At 44.7% G+C, this 15,983-nt stretch overlaps 1 protein-coding gene across 3 annotated transcripts in view; it reads right to left on the bottom strand.

The window, feature by feature from the left end:
• plxna2 (plexin A2) overlaps positions 1-15,983 on the bottom strand; it is a 165,654-nt gene that overhangs the window by 86,086 nt on the left and 63,585 nt on the right. For all 3 annotated transcript variants that reach the window (XM_044038260.1, XM_044038261.1, XM_044038259.1), the window contains exon 4: positions 9,188-9,322. In XM_044038260.1, coding sequence (XP_043894195.1) covers positions 9,188-9,322 — 135 coding nt within the window. The remainder of the gene's footprint in view (positions 1-9,187; positions 9,323-15,983) is intronic.

Genomic DNA, 15,983 nt, shown 5'->3' with positions numbered 1-15,983 from the left:
AGTATATTGCAGCCCTGGAAGCATGACTGCATCACACAGTCAAATAAACACACACGTAGACCACCTGAGGCTCTGCCAAACTGCAGCAAATGAACCAAGGCTCTGGTTAGAGCACACAACAGGCAACAGTGACAAATACGAGAAAAATGCACGCGTGCAAGCACACATACACGTTTATTTATCACTTTAGAAGACAGCTGGTGGTTTTAGTGGAGTGAGCTGTCAGCTCCCCCAAAACAGGAAACATCAGTCTGCAGAGTCAGACTGAGACTTCTATATAAACACCTGCGCTGCAGGGTTGGGGACCAAGCCTGCATGCTGCTCGCCACTGAACCAACTGAATTACACTCCTTTTTGAAGATTGTAGCCCCATCTCTGAGCTACAGTGGTAGACAACTGGCACACACACACACACACACACGCACACGCACACGCGCGCAGACACACAAAGAGAGTGAGAGAGGGAGGGACACATTTACTTTACTCTTCGTCTGGTTCCTGACAAACCCTGTCGTGATTCCTTCAACCAGCACTCATGTTTCTCTCTGACACTCTCTAGGCTCTAATTAGGCTTGTAAATAATTATTGCAATTAAAGCCTACAATTAGGAGGAGTGAAGCACTGCCATTAGTTTCACAATAAATGTCATGAGCATTCTGCATAGGCACAGGGAGGAAATAGACAAATGCTGTGCCATTAGAGGCAGACAGACAGAAAGAAGGGGGGGGGGGAGGCATACAGTATTCACAGCTCTTAATTATAGAGCTGATTATTCTGGCAGGATAGCTCTTGGACTACTCTTTTTGGCACACAACCACAGTGATAATGTGGACCTGCAAACGCGTAGACATGTACTGTGCATACATGTGAACATCATACACTCCTAAATCATCAGTGTACATATCCTTACATCGAAGGTATTCTGAATTCAGCACACAGACAGCAGCAGCACTTGCTGCAGGATGAAGCCGGAAACTGGAGCTTAACCAGAGATTAACAGCATTGTCATAATGAGAGGCTTTAAAATAGGTTCAAGGACATGTTTATTTCTCGCTTAGAAAGAGAGAAAGGAACCTGCGATTGAGGTTTACAGTGTGTTCAATTTATCAAAAACAGATTTATTATTTTTTATTATTTACAAATTCTGCCATTCCAAAAAAAATCATTGATCCTGTCCAGAAGGAAAATTGTTTTCCTTGTCAATACGGGAGCAATGGCCAAATGGAAAACTGTAAAGAAAGAGGTGTCAGGAAGTCGGAAGATCAGGTATCCTTCTCCTCATTATCTCATATTATGTCACAGGGCCAGTGGGGGGAGTGGGGGGAGAGCGGGAGACAGCCGTGAGGTCTGAACTGGTATTAAGGGATGTGCAGATGCACATTATTATAAAGCCAAACCCACCATCGGGTCTCTCACAAGAGTCTTGAAACCAAGTCATGGTGGACTTGACATTATTGAGTCTATGTGTCGACCATTTTACCTGAAGCTGATGTCAAACAATTGGGCACTTGTTTTCTGACAGCTGCACACTTTGCTTATATGCAGACCGCTGGCCTCGTCAATGAATTCACATGGACGGATGGATGGATGGATGGATGGATGGATGGAAGGTAATTGGGGGTTCAAGCAGGGTACTGGAGGCACTTGCTTCTATTAATTAACAGCATGATGGGGACTGACAGGATGTGTGAAGCTATCAAATAATGAGGTTAGTATTGGCCAATGGTTCCAGGGCACAAAACCCGATTAACACTAATCCTGGCTTAAGTCAATTAACAATGCCTGCATGGGGACTCATGCAAATGAGATGCATTTGTTAGGTAGGCCAGCGCAGGGGGGGGCAAACAGGCCTCAACATTCAGCCTTGTAAAACATAGCCAGAACATTGCAAACCGCGAGGAGGGACAATTATATCAGTCATCATGAGAAAGATATTGTCGCAATGTGTTGTTAAGCAAACTAATGCTGTAAAAAAAAACATGATTCCATGAAGGGGCGTGTCTAACTGACCTGCTGAGTGACCCCTTCAGTTTGATGAACAGTTTCAGTCAACCCTTGAACTTCCCACAACCTCTGACTCTGCGATGCTGAGAGACGCGTCATGAACAGATGAAGCACACATGCTCTAACCAAACATATGGAGCATGTGTGTCAACATAAGAGCACATGAACCCTCCCAACATGTCTGATTGGGGCAAAAAATAGACCGCAACCGCTGACAAGCCCGTCAAATGGGAAATAACCTTGTTACGTTTGTAAACTTTTATTGAAAAAGTAGCTCAAACCACAGTGTTCCGCTCCAGAGCTACAACGTCGTTTCATACAGAACCATGTGCCAAAGACTAAACCTTTTAAATGGCCAAGAGATTGCTGTAATGGGAAATGTGACTGGTAAATGTGTTAATTTGAGATCCTGGCAAACAGATTAAAAATTAAAATACTAAATAAAACCTTAAGAGAATAATTCTGAAATTTTTTATTTTTTTTTTTTAAATACTGGAAAAATACAATTAAGGCGATCTCGCATGAACAATGGATAATTACACTACTTTATTTTCTTACAAATAAAAATAAAACAAACAAAACACAGACTCAAAGCTCCTTTATTTAACCAAGCTTTACAAATGGGACGCGCGATGAAAGTGGTTTCTTCAGAATGAAAAACCTAAATCGCATCATCAATAAAACTGCATGTTGGTATTGATGGGGGAATTCATCCTAATTTGTCCAGGTGTCGATATCAAGTGAAGCCGTCAAGGAAGGAACAAAGAATCAAAGGCCATGAAGTTTCCGAGCTCCAGGCCTCCGTGTGTACAACGGCAGAGCACCTGGCTGAGGAAGCCACTGAAGCCAATTGATCACCCCTATGGCTTCCACACTGACCCTGCTGCTGCACTTACATCTGAGATAAAACACACAACCCGCTGATCTATCAAGGCCAATGTTTGTTGTCCGACTGGTGGGGAAGCTCTTCTGGAGATGTGTATCTATTGTTCAAAGAGAAAGTGTGCAGCATTTTCCTATCCACAAAGTACGGATTCATTCAAAAAAAAAAGTAATCCCTGTCAATCATCCTTAATGAGCCACCAGAGGCGTGCGGCGGTGTTAGTATCTGCAGAGACGCTGCTCACTGTCAGCATTGACTAGGAAGCTGAGGTAATGACAGACACGGTACCCAAGATATGCATTCTGCATTAGCCGCAGTCACAATGGTCACACTGGACTGAGGCAGCGTGACCAACCTAATCTGTTTACATGCAATTCTAGTTAGCAAGTTAATTCAGCCTGCATACCCTACCTATAAAGACAGGTGGTGGCCATGATCAGATGCAGATGTGTGGTTCCCGTGTGGCTTGCACATGGCATCACAGAGCCTCGTGCACGTCAGGTCAGCCCCTTCATACAAACTCTGGTGCTGACTTTACGGCTGGTACTGTAGTATAGAGCACCTCCTGTAAAGCAAACCTCACTGATAGCCTATGATTGGTACAATATATCCGCAAAGCCCAGCCACAGATACTACAGGGGACCGAGGGTATTTTTAGGAACTTGTGAGAGAACTATATCTCTCATATCTTTTGGGATGCAGGAATACATTTCACAAACAGAGGGAACGGAGGATGATATTCATCATTCTGGTTTCTGAACCTCAGAAAAAAAAAAAAGTGAGAAGGAGAAGTCTGTTGCAAACTCACTTCAGCATATCCCCTTGCTCTTTGATTGAGGCAGCCGACTTTCAAAGATCCTCCGTGCTCTAATGGTGGGAAGTCAATTTACTGTGACTCTCTGAACAAGTGACACTGATGGACAGATTGGTCGGACACCGAGAGATAAGGGTCGGCGGTCAAAGCCTTGGTCTTGTTTATTCTTTGGCAGCTGCAGGCTCACCAATCTTTTCTTACTCAGCTATAAGAGCAAACTAACAAGTGGATGAGAGGAAGATGGGGCTCAGGACAAGTGGACACAATTGTCCAACCCTCTGTCCATGTTTGCCCTACAGTTGTGTCCATTGCTGCTTGATTAATTGACAGACTTCACCCCTCTCCAGTGGATTATTCCTCTATCTTCAATTAGTTAAGGAAGCAAACACCTTCTGGTATGTTCTGGAGAATTGGGCTTTCAAAAAAAAAGAAAGAAAGAATATCACACAACAACGCACACACATATGATTAGCCTGGATATGGGCCAGTCCAATCTTTTTTTGTTTTGGATGGTGTCAACAGAAAACCCAGGAGACAAATGTCTCTCCACCGACACTGCTGTTAGACGCTTTTTTTTTGGTCTGCTTGAGCCGTCACACCTACAGTGCACAGTCAAAGCCCTGGCTATGAGCCATCACGTGTTCCACGCCCATTAGCACATAAAATCAGCATGTCCTACACTCGGAAATCCTGCATAATGATGAGCCAGTAGCATGTCAGCTCATCTAAGCCAGGACAAGGTGTGAATGAATCCTATTTCCTCCTGTCTTGATAAGCACTGAACCCATTTTCTTCCCAATCTAACCACACCAACCAAACAAAGGGTCTGGTTGGAATAAGGGGAAGGGGGACGGAGATCGGGGAACAGGCTGAGTCGAGGCCTCATGGGGGAAAAGAGTTAAGAAGAGGAGAGAATTCATGCATGTATTTCAAATTTCACAGATGAGCACCTGGAAGAAATTGCCAGATTTGGAAAAAAAAAAAAAGGAGGTCTTTTCTTTTGTGATAATCTTTGAGCTGTAATGTTGCTGTTCAATACATGGAACCGGCTACGGGAGGACGGACGTGTTTGAGGATTGGAGACTGAGGGAGTTTAATGCTTTTAAGGGGAAAGAGCGTATTGGAGAGTGACAGCAGCACATGGCTGAACTGTGTGTCTGTCCATGACAGATGAGTCTGTTTTACAAGCTAGCTCCGTATCCCTCAGTTGGTCATGCTAACAGGAATTTCACACTTATAAAGAGTTGGCAATTAGAGGACCACAGCTTCAATGGGAATAGTAAATCTGTTAAAGTCTATTATGTCTATGTCTATTCATTTGTGCCATAGCTATAAAACTTTACAAAAATCCGTTGAGCTTGATTACAAAGTCAACAGCCGCCCTCTTTTCTTTTTGATTTAATCCTGACATGATAAAAAAAAAAAACGTTACCACTGGTATTAGTAAAAAAGGTGTTTTCAAAAACCTTTTGAGGCAAGAACTAAGGCTCCGCCACAGGTATCACTTCAAAACCCTTTCAGATGTTAAAATCTTGATTGTTCACCATGAATAATACATTATAGCCCGGGCTCTGCATACTAGCCACTGACCAAAGCAACCAACATAATACAGTTACTGATTCTCAGCCATGTGTGGTGAGTGCTCGCCCTACTGCTGGGTGCCAGCGGCCATAACAGCACAATACACCACAAAGGGAATGAAAAGGTCTTATAAAAACACTGATAATCCAGGTCTCAAAAGAGCCCATTCACAGCTGGAGTAGTTGTCACCATTTAGCCCTTTGTTTTCATGAACTGATAATAAAAGGACCCAGCGCCGTATGTGCACAGTGTCATGGATGCTTGTGCTCTATGTCCCTTCGCCGGTCCAAATCTCGGTCCAAAGTTTACACACATGCAGGGCTGATCCCAGTTTGAAAAGAACCAGGTGAGGTCTATTTGTGTTTTTGAAGGAAGAAAAAGAGCAGTGATTGAGGATGAGGCCAGGCAAAACACTCATGCAAATCAAATGGAATGAATTTGCATGAGCTGGCAGCAGGATCGGTGGTGTAGCTATGCTCCAGCTGCCACTCACATACGAGTATTTATTCTACCTGTTTGATTAGAGCCCCTGCTGAGCTGGAGTTGTCCTGGCTTTACTGTAGACACCGTGATTCTGGCTCTACGTACTTATATTGCAGAGCAACCTAAAGCCCTCTGTGATTTACCATATGGAACTCAGGCAATGTTATGTAGTCCATACCCATGTGTACTTTGTATGAGCAGTGGAACATGTGGCATTCAGTTTGAAATCGACAGCCTGTGATGTAATATTAAATTCAGCGAGGCGTTTCGGGAATGTAAGACATTTCAGGGGGCATTTCATGATGCAGACAAGAAAAAAGGGAAAGGGGAAGGAAAGGAGGAAGAAAAAAGACGAGGGCATGTCTTGGAGGCAGCACAGCTGAAGCTCCACAAACAACTGTGACCTTTTTCTCTCAGTTTCTGCGTTTGCCAATGGCGTTGGTACCCGGCCAAGTACCAAAAATCACTTTCATATTGGTCTGAACACAGCGCGCACGCCGCACAACATGGCTCGCACATGTGATCTGGCAGACATCCGTAACCATGAATCTGCACAATCAGGGGACGCGCCGAGACAGTTGGACGACACACATCCTGGAGCTCGGGAACGTCCAACAGTGATGCTTGTTTTTCAATACAGGCACAATAACGGATATACACAGATGTCTGAAGATAAATCTTGAGATGAAAACCTGCTGCTATGTATTTCACGACTGTCAGTAATGATACAGCACCCTACAGGAAGCCACACACACACACACACACACACACAAACTCATATACTGCTCCTGGAGAGGAGAAAGTCAGTGAGCCAGGTCTTTTCATCAGTTCCACTGCACCGCCTCACATTGGGCCAATTTCACCACATCATTAATATGGTGGATGCCATTGTCATTACATTTACAAAACAGAGGCACAGTTTAACATGGCAGCACGACAGAACAAATATGAAACAGGGGGGGCTATTCAATGTGTTTCTGGGCAAGTGAATGATGGCGTGGAAAGGAAACACATAATAGTGAGAGAGAGAGAGAGAGTGTAAAGTTCACATTTCCTGGGTAGACAGGAACTGTATTAGAGTCAGCCAAGAAAGATGTATGCCTATAAAGTAAGTGTGAGCTGTACGTATGCGATTGAGAGAAAAGGGGCCGCATGAAAAGCCTCTAAAAGCCTTACAGAGATCACATTTGAATACTGATTGGAAGACGAGTGTCAGTAATTACAGTGTTTTTTGTGCCGAGTGTAATGTGATTGCAAGAGCCAGTGCATTATGCCGGCACCTATGCAAATAATAAACCGAGGCAGAAAACGTGTGTGTGTGTGTGTGTCTGTCTGCATGTTTGTATTTACCTAGCTTTGCACATCCCATGAGTGTCAGCCTCACCACAACACACACAGACAGGTGTGAGGACTGGAGGGAGCAGGAGCCCGCGTTCTGGAGAACGGCCTTGCTAAGCAAACACTACTTTCTCCCAATTTCCGTCTCCCTCTCTCGCTGTGTCATTCAGCGTCTGCCTTCTGTATTCTCTCTCTCCCACTGTGCCAAACACAGAGGGCCTCTTTGTTATTCAGAGTAGGAAATGCAACCGGAGCCAAATCTGCCCTGGTTTCTATTTGATATCATCCCTCCTTTGTTCTAGCCGTCTCCCATCACATGAGCTTGGCCTCAGACTGTTTCAGCTAGACATATGGGAACGAGCGGCGCTTTAGACTGTACATGGATCTTGTGATGTACTGTACGGAGGTGGCAGCAAAATAAAGGTCAGGTGTGAATTACTGTACATTCTAAAGTCCTCCCCGTGTCATCACAGAGAATACACGAGAATGCTGCACATTAATATAATCCTTTCCATCTAAACTTATAATATACATAATATTGGATGAGGTCCATGCCTTGAGGCTGGAAAAATCAAAGCATTCAAGATGAAATTGACACAGCAATGAAAAAGGAAAACAGGGGCTGCATTTCAGTATGTGTTTGTGCCTGTCTGTCTGTCTGTCTGTCTGTCTGTCTGTCTGTCTGCTGCAATCCACTCCGACCCCCAGAGAGACGACAGAGAAGTCAACACACTGAATACTAATAAGTTTCACCATCATCACTTCTCATTCGGATGACTAGCAGTTATGAGCTCCACATCAAAAAGCCTGTTTCATCCACAGAATAAGAGAGAATAAAGGGTTTAGTAAAATATGGGAAACAGACTTTAAGACAAAGTACAAAGTCCTAACTTTATATGTGGAATTCATGTCACGCCTCGAGTCGAGTCATCATCTCGCCACCGTGTGCAAGTTCAAGGTTTGTGGATAAAATAAGCAAATTTGAATTGATACGATGCACAGTGCACAAAGATATACATAAGATATATTTTGGTAGTGATTCTGTATCATTAAAAATGTGAGGGTATTTAGTCTGCCAAACAAATCAACAATAACCCTCGCAGAGCTACTGAGCTACTAATGTTATATTTTTACTCTGCCGAGTCCCTGACTGAAAGTGAGCAATGCTGGGTTTTCTTTCTTTAAAGTGAAATAAAACAAATCATATGCAGCATCACAGCAATGTCTTGATGCCGAAAGGATAAAAAGCATCAGCAGATCAGTGGACACTTTCATCTAAATAACTCCTTTACACCACGTCCACCCACCACAGCTCCTAACCTGTAAACTCTGGCCAGCCAGTTGTTGAGTGTGTTAAAAGCACAGATAAGGAGCGAGGATGGCAATCCATCACCTCGTGCTGACAGCCTCACATGTTGGCATGTCTTTGGGGATGCTGTCCTCTGTATCCGCTCCTTTTTCGTTTTCCTCTCCTCTCCTCATTCCTTCACTCTCGCCGCTTTCCCTTCCGCCCGTAAGTTTTCGGCCTACTTAGTATGTCAGGTGCGTTGATTGCTATCACGCTCTTTCCACCTGTGTCACTTCATTCGATATGAACGGAAAGGGTGACCTTGCGCTCTGCCTCTCTTTTTCTCGTAGTGTCTCTCTTTTTGTCTAAGTCACACACTCCTCCAGCTGTCCCTCTCTCCCTCATCACTCCTCCTCCCATCCGCTGCCTCTCAGTCAGTCAGTCAACCAAACAGACGAGTGAAGTGCCCTTCATCTTTCTTTCTCTCTCTCTCTCTCCCTCTCTCATTTGTGCCATCTCTATTCCTTGACTCTCAGTTTCTTTCCTCCTCCCTGCCCTCATTGTTCTTCTTCATTATCAAACGCTGTCACATCGTCCCCTGCTGTGCCACCCTGGTTATTTATAGCTAACAGAGGGTGGTGGTGATGTTGAGAGGTGGGCCATCTTGGGCCCTGCAGGAGCACACACACACACACACACACCCTTTGGTGACATTTAAAACATATGCACACACACACACACACACATTTAAACCATTCTTTCTCCTCTGCGTGCAGGTGCTTTTTCAAACGCCTACCTGTCTCTCAGACATGACGTAGAGGTAGTTGCGGTCAAGGGAGAAGGCCATGTCTCTCAGGATGGGGCTGCCGTCTTTGACGACTGATATCGTCTCATACTGGACGCCGCCGTTAGGAGGCCCGTCGACGCGGATCTGTGGAGAACACAGAAAAAAAAACAAACAAACAAGTGTCAATGGTTGCTATTTATATCAGTTTGACAGCAGGAGTAGCACAACAGATACAGACTGATTGACAGCGATGACAAGCGCAGGTCAAATCATATTTGCAAAACAACTTATCATTATCACTGAGCTACATGGAGAAGGTATGATATACTACATGAGGCTTGTATGAATATGGAATTCAAGAACTGGGAATAACAGCGGGGACACAATCTTACTTTCTAAAAAAATGCATAACTCGTTGTCTTATTGAATGTATACAGCGCACCCCATAGTATGTGCATGCTATGGGGTAAATGTCAGTCCTCTGTGATTCAGTGCAGGACAAGGTTACAACAACTGTTAAGAATTATTTGCTGATATTACTAGACCTTTGTGAAACCTTAGCTCTGTTTTCTTTTCCTCTTTCTCCCGATGACTGATGTATTATCACAGCAAAGCTTTGAACTTAAAGCCAAGACCACCTCTGCGCAAAAGCAGCAAAGGGAGGGATCTAATGACTTATATGACGTACGTGACCCTCACTGACCCAGTGAGCTAAAGCCAGCCTTGCTTCTTCTTTATTCATCAGACTCGGACTGCTGAATATGGAACCGCAGCCGTAAATCCACAGGGTTTTTGTGATGCGGGGCGTGAGAGACGCCTCTGTGATGTCACATCGTGTCCCGAGACCTTCGTCTACCCGAGAAAGCTGATGGCTCTATCATCTGTCCATCACCGCCCGCCTCACTCCGCCCAAACATTCATCTATCTATTCAGATGCTGACAGCATCAAAGAGCAGCCGGGCCCTCTATAAAACATCAGAGAGGGGAAAGTCAAGGTCACATGTCTGTCAAAAGAAAGATGTACGGGGCACGTGGGAGGGAATGTGGCCCGATTGCACACAGACATGCCTTTGTGTACATATGCAAGTGTGCATGAAAGTGTGTCAAACTGCTGGATAGTCAAGTAATAGAAATGTGATGCAAGTTCACACAAGGCCCCTCGAGTTTTGCCTTCAAAGCTTCAGGGTGAGCTGAGTGCACGACAGCAGGCGGCACAGCTACGGAGCAGAGCTCAAAGTGGTTGAGCGTTCCGCGGCTGACCCACGTCTGACCTTGGCAGGCTAATGCAAACGCTGAAAAGAGCACATACGCGAAAACCATATGTAGGAGGAGAAAGCAGGATGTGGGGTCCGTGCCAGTCTTCATCTGGTCACCGACAGTGCAGTGTGAAGGGAGAACCTTAGCAAATATGCTTGCCGGTGCATGGCCAGGCCAGCGTCGTGTCGTCTGTTGTGTGCGCACCCAAAGGACCGCGTCTGTCATGCCGTGATATGTGCCTTCGCAGGCTGCCACCAGGGATCACAAGATAGCCCGACCTCCACAACCCCCGCCCCCCCCGTATGCTTGCAATTCATCTGAATCAGATCACTATCACACAGCTCTCACCAGTGGCTGTAGCCCTCTTATTTCACATTTGGCACACACACACACACACACACACACACACACACAGAGCGAGAGAAACAAAGCCTGTACTGGGGTGTAACACTCTGTTTAACAGCATAACAAGTTTAAGAACAAACTGTGCTGAATGCTAAACATTTCACTGTCCTAACACATTTCATCAGGAGGGCAAAAAGTGTTTAGAGACGAACGGCTGGGCTACATGGTGATGCAGTGGCCAGCATTGTTGCCTCACGGCAAGAAGGTCACCGGTTCCGATCTCAAGACCCCTTTCTATGTGGAGTTTTGCATGTTCTCCCCACGTGCACGAGGGTTTTCGTCCAACGGTCCACCATAGGTGTGAGTGTAAGAGTAAACGGTTGTTTGCCCTATGTCTCCAGCCACCCCGTGACCCTCATAAAGCATTGGAAACTGAAGCAATTAATGATGAATAGCTTTCCGTTTTCCCAAGTCACCAACGCTGCCTATGCTCCTCCGTCTCTGCTGCCGTCATATATTCTTCTCTTTCGACAGCTTAGGCTTTCAGCTCTGACAAAATTGAATCAAAATCAGTGACAGCCAAGGACTCCACGAGTGCTCACGCCACTCCGCCATGTGCACACAAACTGCCAGTCGCTTTTCACATTCAGAAGCTGCTTTTCTACGGTGGCTGTGGATCTTGCACGACGTGTCACATTCACACATATTGCAGATACAAACACACACCCACATAATTGCAAGGAGGCAAAGAAATCTGTGTGTGTGTGTGTGTGTGTGAAGTTGCTGAGTTGAATGGAGGGTTCTTTGCAGGGCAGACTCACTTTTGGATGTTTGAATGAGACAAAAAAAGAAAGAGAAAGCTGAAGAAAAATCCCATGCAAATATATTAGGGAACCAAAAATACTAGTCAACAACAGCCTCTTTATCTCACTCCCTATAAGCCCACAGTATCTGGCACCTAAGTAAATGCCTCTCATGTCCAAAACATCCATAATCTCAGCATCTCTTTCCTTCAACCTTTAGCCTACTCTCTCAGGTACTTAAACCTATCCTCTCGCTGCCCCATTTGACCCTGCATTATTTATCAGGCTGGAGGAGAAGGCTGTTAACAGGTTGGATTCATACCCTCAAGCCTATGTGACAATATTACTACCACTCTATTTCAGGAGGGCCGATCCATAGCCGGTGCCCCAGAGATCTGTTCTTGCTCTGGCCGGGTCTAACAGTGCTCTCCATTTCAACGGCACAACCATTAGCTAACTTCTTTATATCACCAGCGCTGCAGCCGAGGAAAGGGAGGTCAAAATACTCACATCAGACAATGACGCTGTCTTCTTGTGCACATTTATGTACCGCCATGTTTTCCATCACAGACCTTCAGACCCTGGAATTTGTTTCTCTTTAGCCCAATATTTTGTGACAATTACATCAGCTTTTTGGTTTTTATTAAAACTCAGACACATTCAGTTATTGTTAAATGATTTAAGCTTCAGGCGTTGTTGTAGTGTTAACTGAAACAAGGTTTCTTTTCAGTGTTTTGGGTGTGAACAATTGAGCTTCTAGAGAGATACAGTGGCAAATAATGATGGAATTATTGTTACCATTAATATTATTTTTTATTATTATCATGAAAAGAATTCTTTTTTAATTTCCTGGATGTACAATTTAAATAATAGCGTTTATAATTTGGTTGAACAGTGTAAATATAGACTTTTTTGTCTGCACTGACCTCCCACAACACATAAAGACAGAAAGACAGTTTGTTAAACCAATGAACCAAGTATCTGTCACAGATGGATAGATGGATAGATGGATAGATGGATAGATAGATAGATGGATAGATAGATAGATAGATAGATAGATAGACAGACAGACAGACAGACAGTCAGGTGTAAGTGGGAGGGACGGGTGTAGGTGAGGGGGATTTAGCCTACAGGGAAGCCATGGCAGAGGCATCAGAGGCCTCCCCTTGTGGCAACAAGGGCCTGTGCCAGTGGGGTGCTTTTGATCAGACCATGTAAGCACCCCGTAAAAACGTTTGAAGACTGACCAAAGTCCGATTCAAATTGCCCTTCTCCCTCTTTCCCTCACTCGGTCTTGCCGGTTTTGAACACAGTGCCAGGCACCGGATCCCCGAACCACGCGAGTCCGTGTGAAGCAATTTGCTGAGTGAGAAGTGCTGAATAAATCCAGGGTAAAAGTGCATTAAATATGTTTTCAGTGTGTCGTGGTTGCTGTTGTTCAGAGATAGAGGCAAAAGGAAAAGGCTCGAATGAACCATTGTTTTTAATGTCGTGTACTAGTGCATGTAGGCAAAATGTTCCAGTTTTCAAAGGAAAACATTCTAATATAATATAATATAAATAGAAAGCACTGTAAGGGATGATTTGCTGATTTACTCACTCTGTTTTACAGCTTATCTGCAAATGTTTGCTCAACATTAGCCGCAACATTTTGAAAGCATGTTTTTCCTTTAATGGTCACAGCTGCTAACTATTACCTATAAGAGCTGCTTTATGTTCAGATTTGTAAAAAAAAAAGGTCTATTTTCAAACCTCTGCCTTGAGGGAGGTTAGTGTTTCTGAAACGGGACACACGTGTACAGGTGGCTGCCAAAGCCAATACACATTCATGCGAGGGGTTAACAGTTTTTAACCACCATATCTTTGGTAGGAGAGCAGACTTGTATCCACGCACACCTTTACTAAACCACATTGTCAGGCGCACAAGCACCTCGGACTGAGATAGGATTATGTAAAATTGTGGGGTTCCCACCTACACCATTCCAAGAATAGAATAATGGGGGTGGATTGTAGGGAGATTGTGGTCTTGAGGCCAAATCTCAGCTGTGCTTGAAGGGAAAGAGAGAACAGGCAAGTGGAGAGTGAAAGTTGAAGTCTCTAAGTAGCCTATCTTGCAGCGACAGTATCTATTGCATCTGTGTTAATCCAGTTCAACAGTCTTGGGTGTCGAAGTGATAGACGCTGCCTTTATCTGCCTGATCCCATGCACTGGATTAAATTCTCCAACAGCACAGCACAACACACCCAGACTTCTCGCTTTTCCCTCAACACACTGACCCTTCCTTGTTGATACCACTGGGGAGGCTCTGCTGGGGCTTCAGTGAGGTCAGGCTGACTGAGAAAGACACAGGTCAGAAGCATCTGCTGACAGTGACCGTGATAAACGCTGTCCATTCGAATCCAATTCACCCGACGTGACCAACCCCGGCCTCCGTTAATGGCCTTGGGTTTTATGTTGAGAGATTGGAGATTGGTTGGCACCTTGGTCCAGTTGACACGTGACAGATTAATGGCAGCATTTTGAGAGGCAGTGAGGCTTGTTGGCATTTTGTCAGGGGGGGGGGATGCTTTTATTGCAACTTTCATCACAAAAAGGACACTCTCTAAATACAGGACTAGTGCTTTTGTCCTTAAACGTTTGACTTCTGCGAAAAAGGGGACAAAGGCAGACGAATTGGCCCAGTAGGCTCCAGCTGAATTTAACTGAAAAGACAGTATGACACAACGAAATAAGCAAATGGGAAAGGCTGTAATTTAGGATATACATTACATCAGAGTGAATGGGTGTTTGTTTTTGCCACGTGACCCTCATGTGGAGGATAAAGCGGTCGACAATGAATGGTCATATTTGACAGTTGGCAGAATATTGTGTAGCAACCAGGCTTACTATATCTATCTATTCGCATCTGTGTCTCAAAAACCCTGCATGAAATGTGGCAGATTGCCATTGTATTTCTTAACTTCAGGTGGAATGATACAGGCTATTCAGTGTGTGTGTGTGTGTGTGTGTGCATTTGTCTCTCTCTTTCTCCCTCTCACTCTGTTTCTCCCTCTCCTTTCTCTTGCTTTTTTCCACACACACACACAGGGAGAAAACACAGAGCCTCTCTTCGCCTCGATAATGCATCTAATCCATCACCGGTGTCATGCTGAAGAATTCTGGTGTCAGTAGCAAAGAGGCTTGTAGAAATGTGCTGTGTATGTGTATGGGATGGCTCCCACCAGCCCCGGCACACCGTTCCTTTTGTTCCCGCTCGTGTTGCACAATATAAGCTCCCATAAAGTGCGTGTTAGCCCGCTTGCCTATGTGTCACTTCCCATCGGACAGACCCAAGCCGGAGGGAGTCTGTCTGTGATGACGGAGGAGAGGAACATTGAGCTAAGACGCGAGGAGAGGAGAGGAGGGGGAAAAAATAGATGCCGAATTTGGAGGATTGGTAAACAACAACAAAAAAGGAGACAGAGGCAACACTGGGGGTCGGGGAAGGAGAGAAACACATGAAAGAAACAGACACAGGCATCAAAAGAGAAGACTGCACTCCTCACATGTGTAATTCTCTACCTAACCTGCTCCCGTGGTGGCACTACTGTATATCTGCTAAAATGACCCGAGTCAGTCAATACAAGGGGCAATTATTTTCATATTTTTGGCCAGGCACCATAAAGCCTATTGATTTGCCTCTTCGCTCCATGTACAAAGCAGTTAACCCTCTCCTCTACAACACATTTTCTCAGGTGTTTGGAGACTGTGTCCAAAAATAACATGTAATAACACTTTTTTAAATGACCAGCTTTTCCATGTTGACAGTGAATTTTGAAAAGGCAGAGCAGTTAAACTGGTTCCCTGTGTAATATAAGGGCCTGTCTATTATGGTTCTATCCTGGATTCATTTTTCACTCTGTAATATTTCCATCTCTCGGTCACATAATTCTTAAACCTTAAAACGTGATTATGTCAGCACTTTCTCTTGTTTGCCCAAAATCCAAATAGAAACCAGAGACCATGGCATGCATTAGGGGTCTGTGGTGGGATGAGATCAGGGCATCAACTCTAATCAGCCCGAACACACATATTAAACACAGCAGCACAATGCAAGGCCTATATTTAGCTGCACATTAAGAAACTGAACAGCGGCCAGCGCGCTGGTGATGGATGCAGGCCAACAAGGTTCAGAGAAAGCAAAAAAAAAACAACAAAAAAAACGGGATGTGGGATGTGGTAGCGGGGATTTTCTGCTTAGTCCTCTAAAGTCGTGTTCTCCAGTATGCAGAAGCCACCGTTTCTACTTCACTGAGACTTGAACAACGAAGGAACAAGCGGCTCTGTTTGTATAAAGTACAAGGCTGACACCACATTACGTTTTCCTTCATTAGCTGAACCAGGCTGAAGAAAGAGACGG

Source organism: Solea senegalensis, linkage group LG11 (assembly GCF_019176455.1).
Source record: "Solea senegalensis isolate Sse05_10M linkage group LG11, IFAPA_SoseM_1, whole genome shotgun sequence".
Lineage (NCBI taxonomy): Eukaryota > Metazoa > Chordata > Actinopteri > Pleuronectiformes > Soleidae > Solea > Solea senegalensis.
Note: the sequence above shows the minus strand (reverse complement) of the source record. Positions and strands in the feature narration are given on the sequence as shown.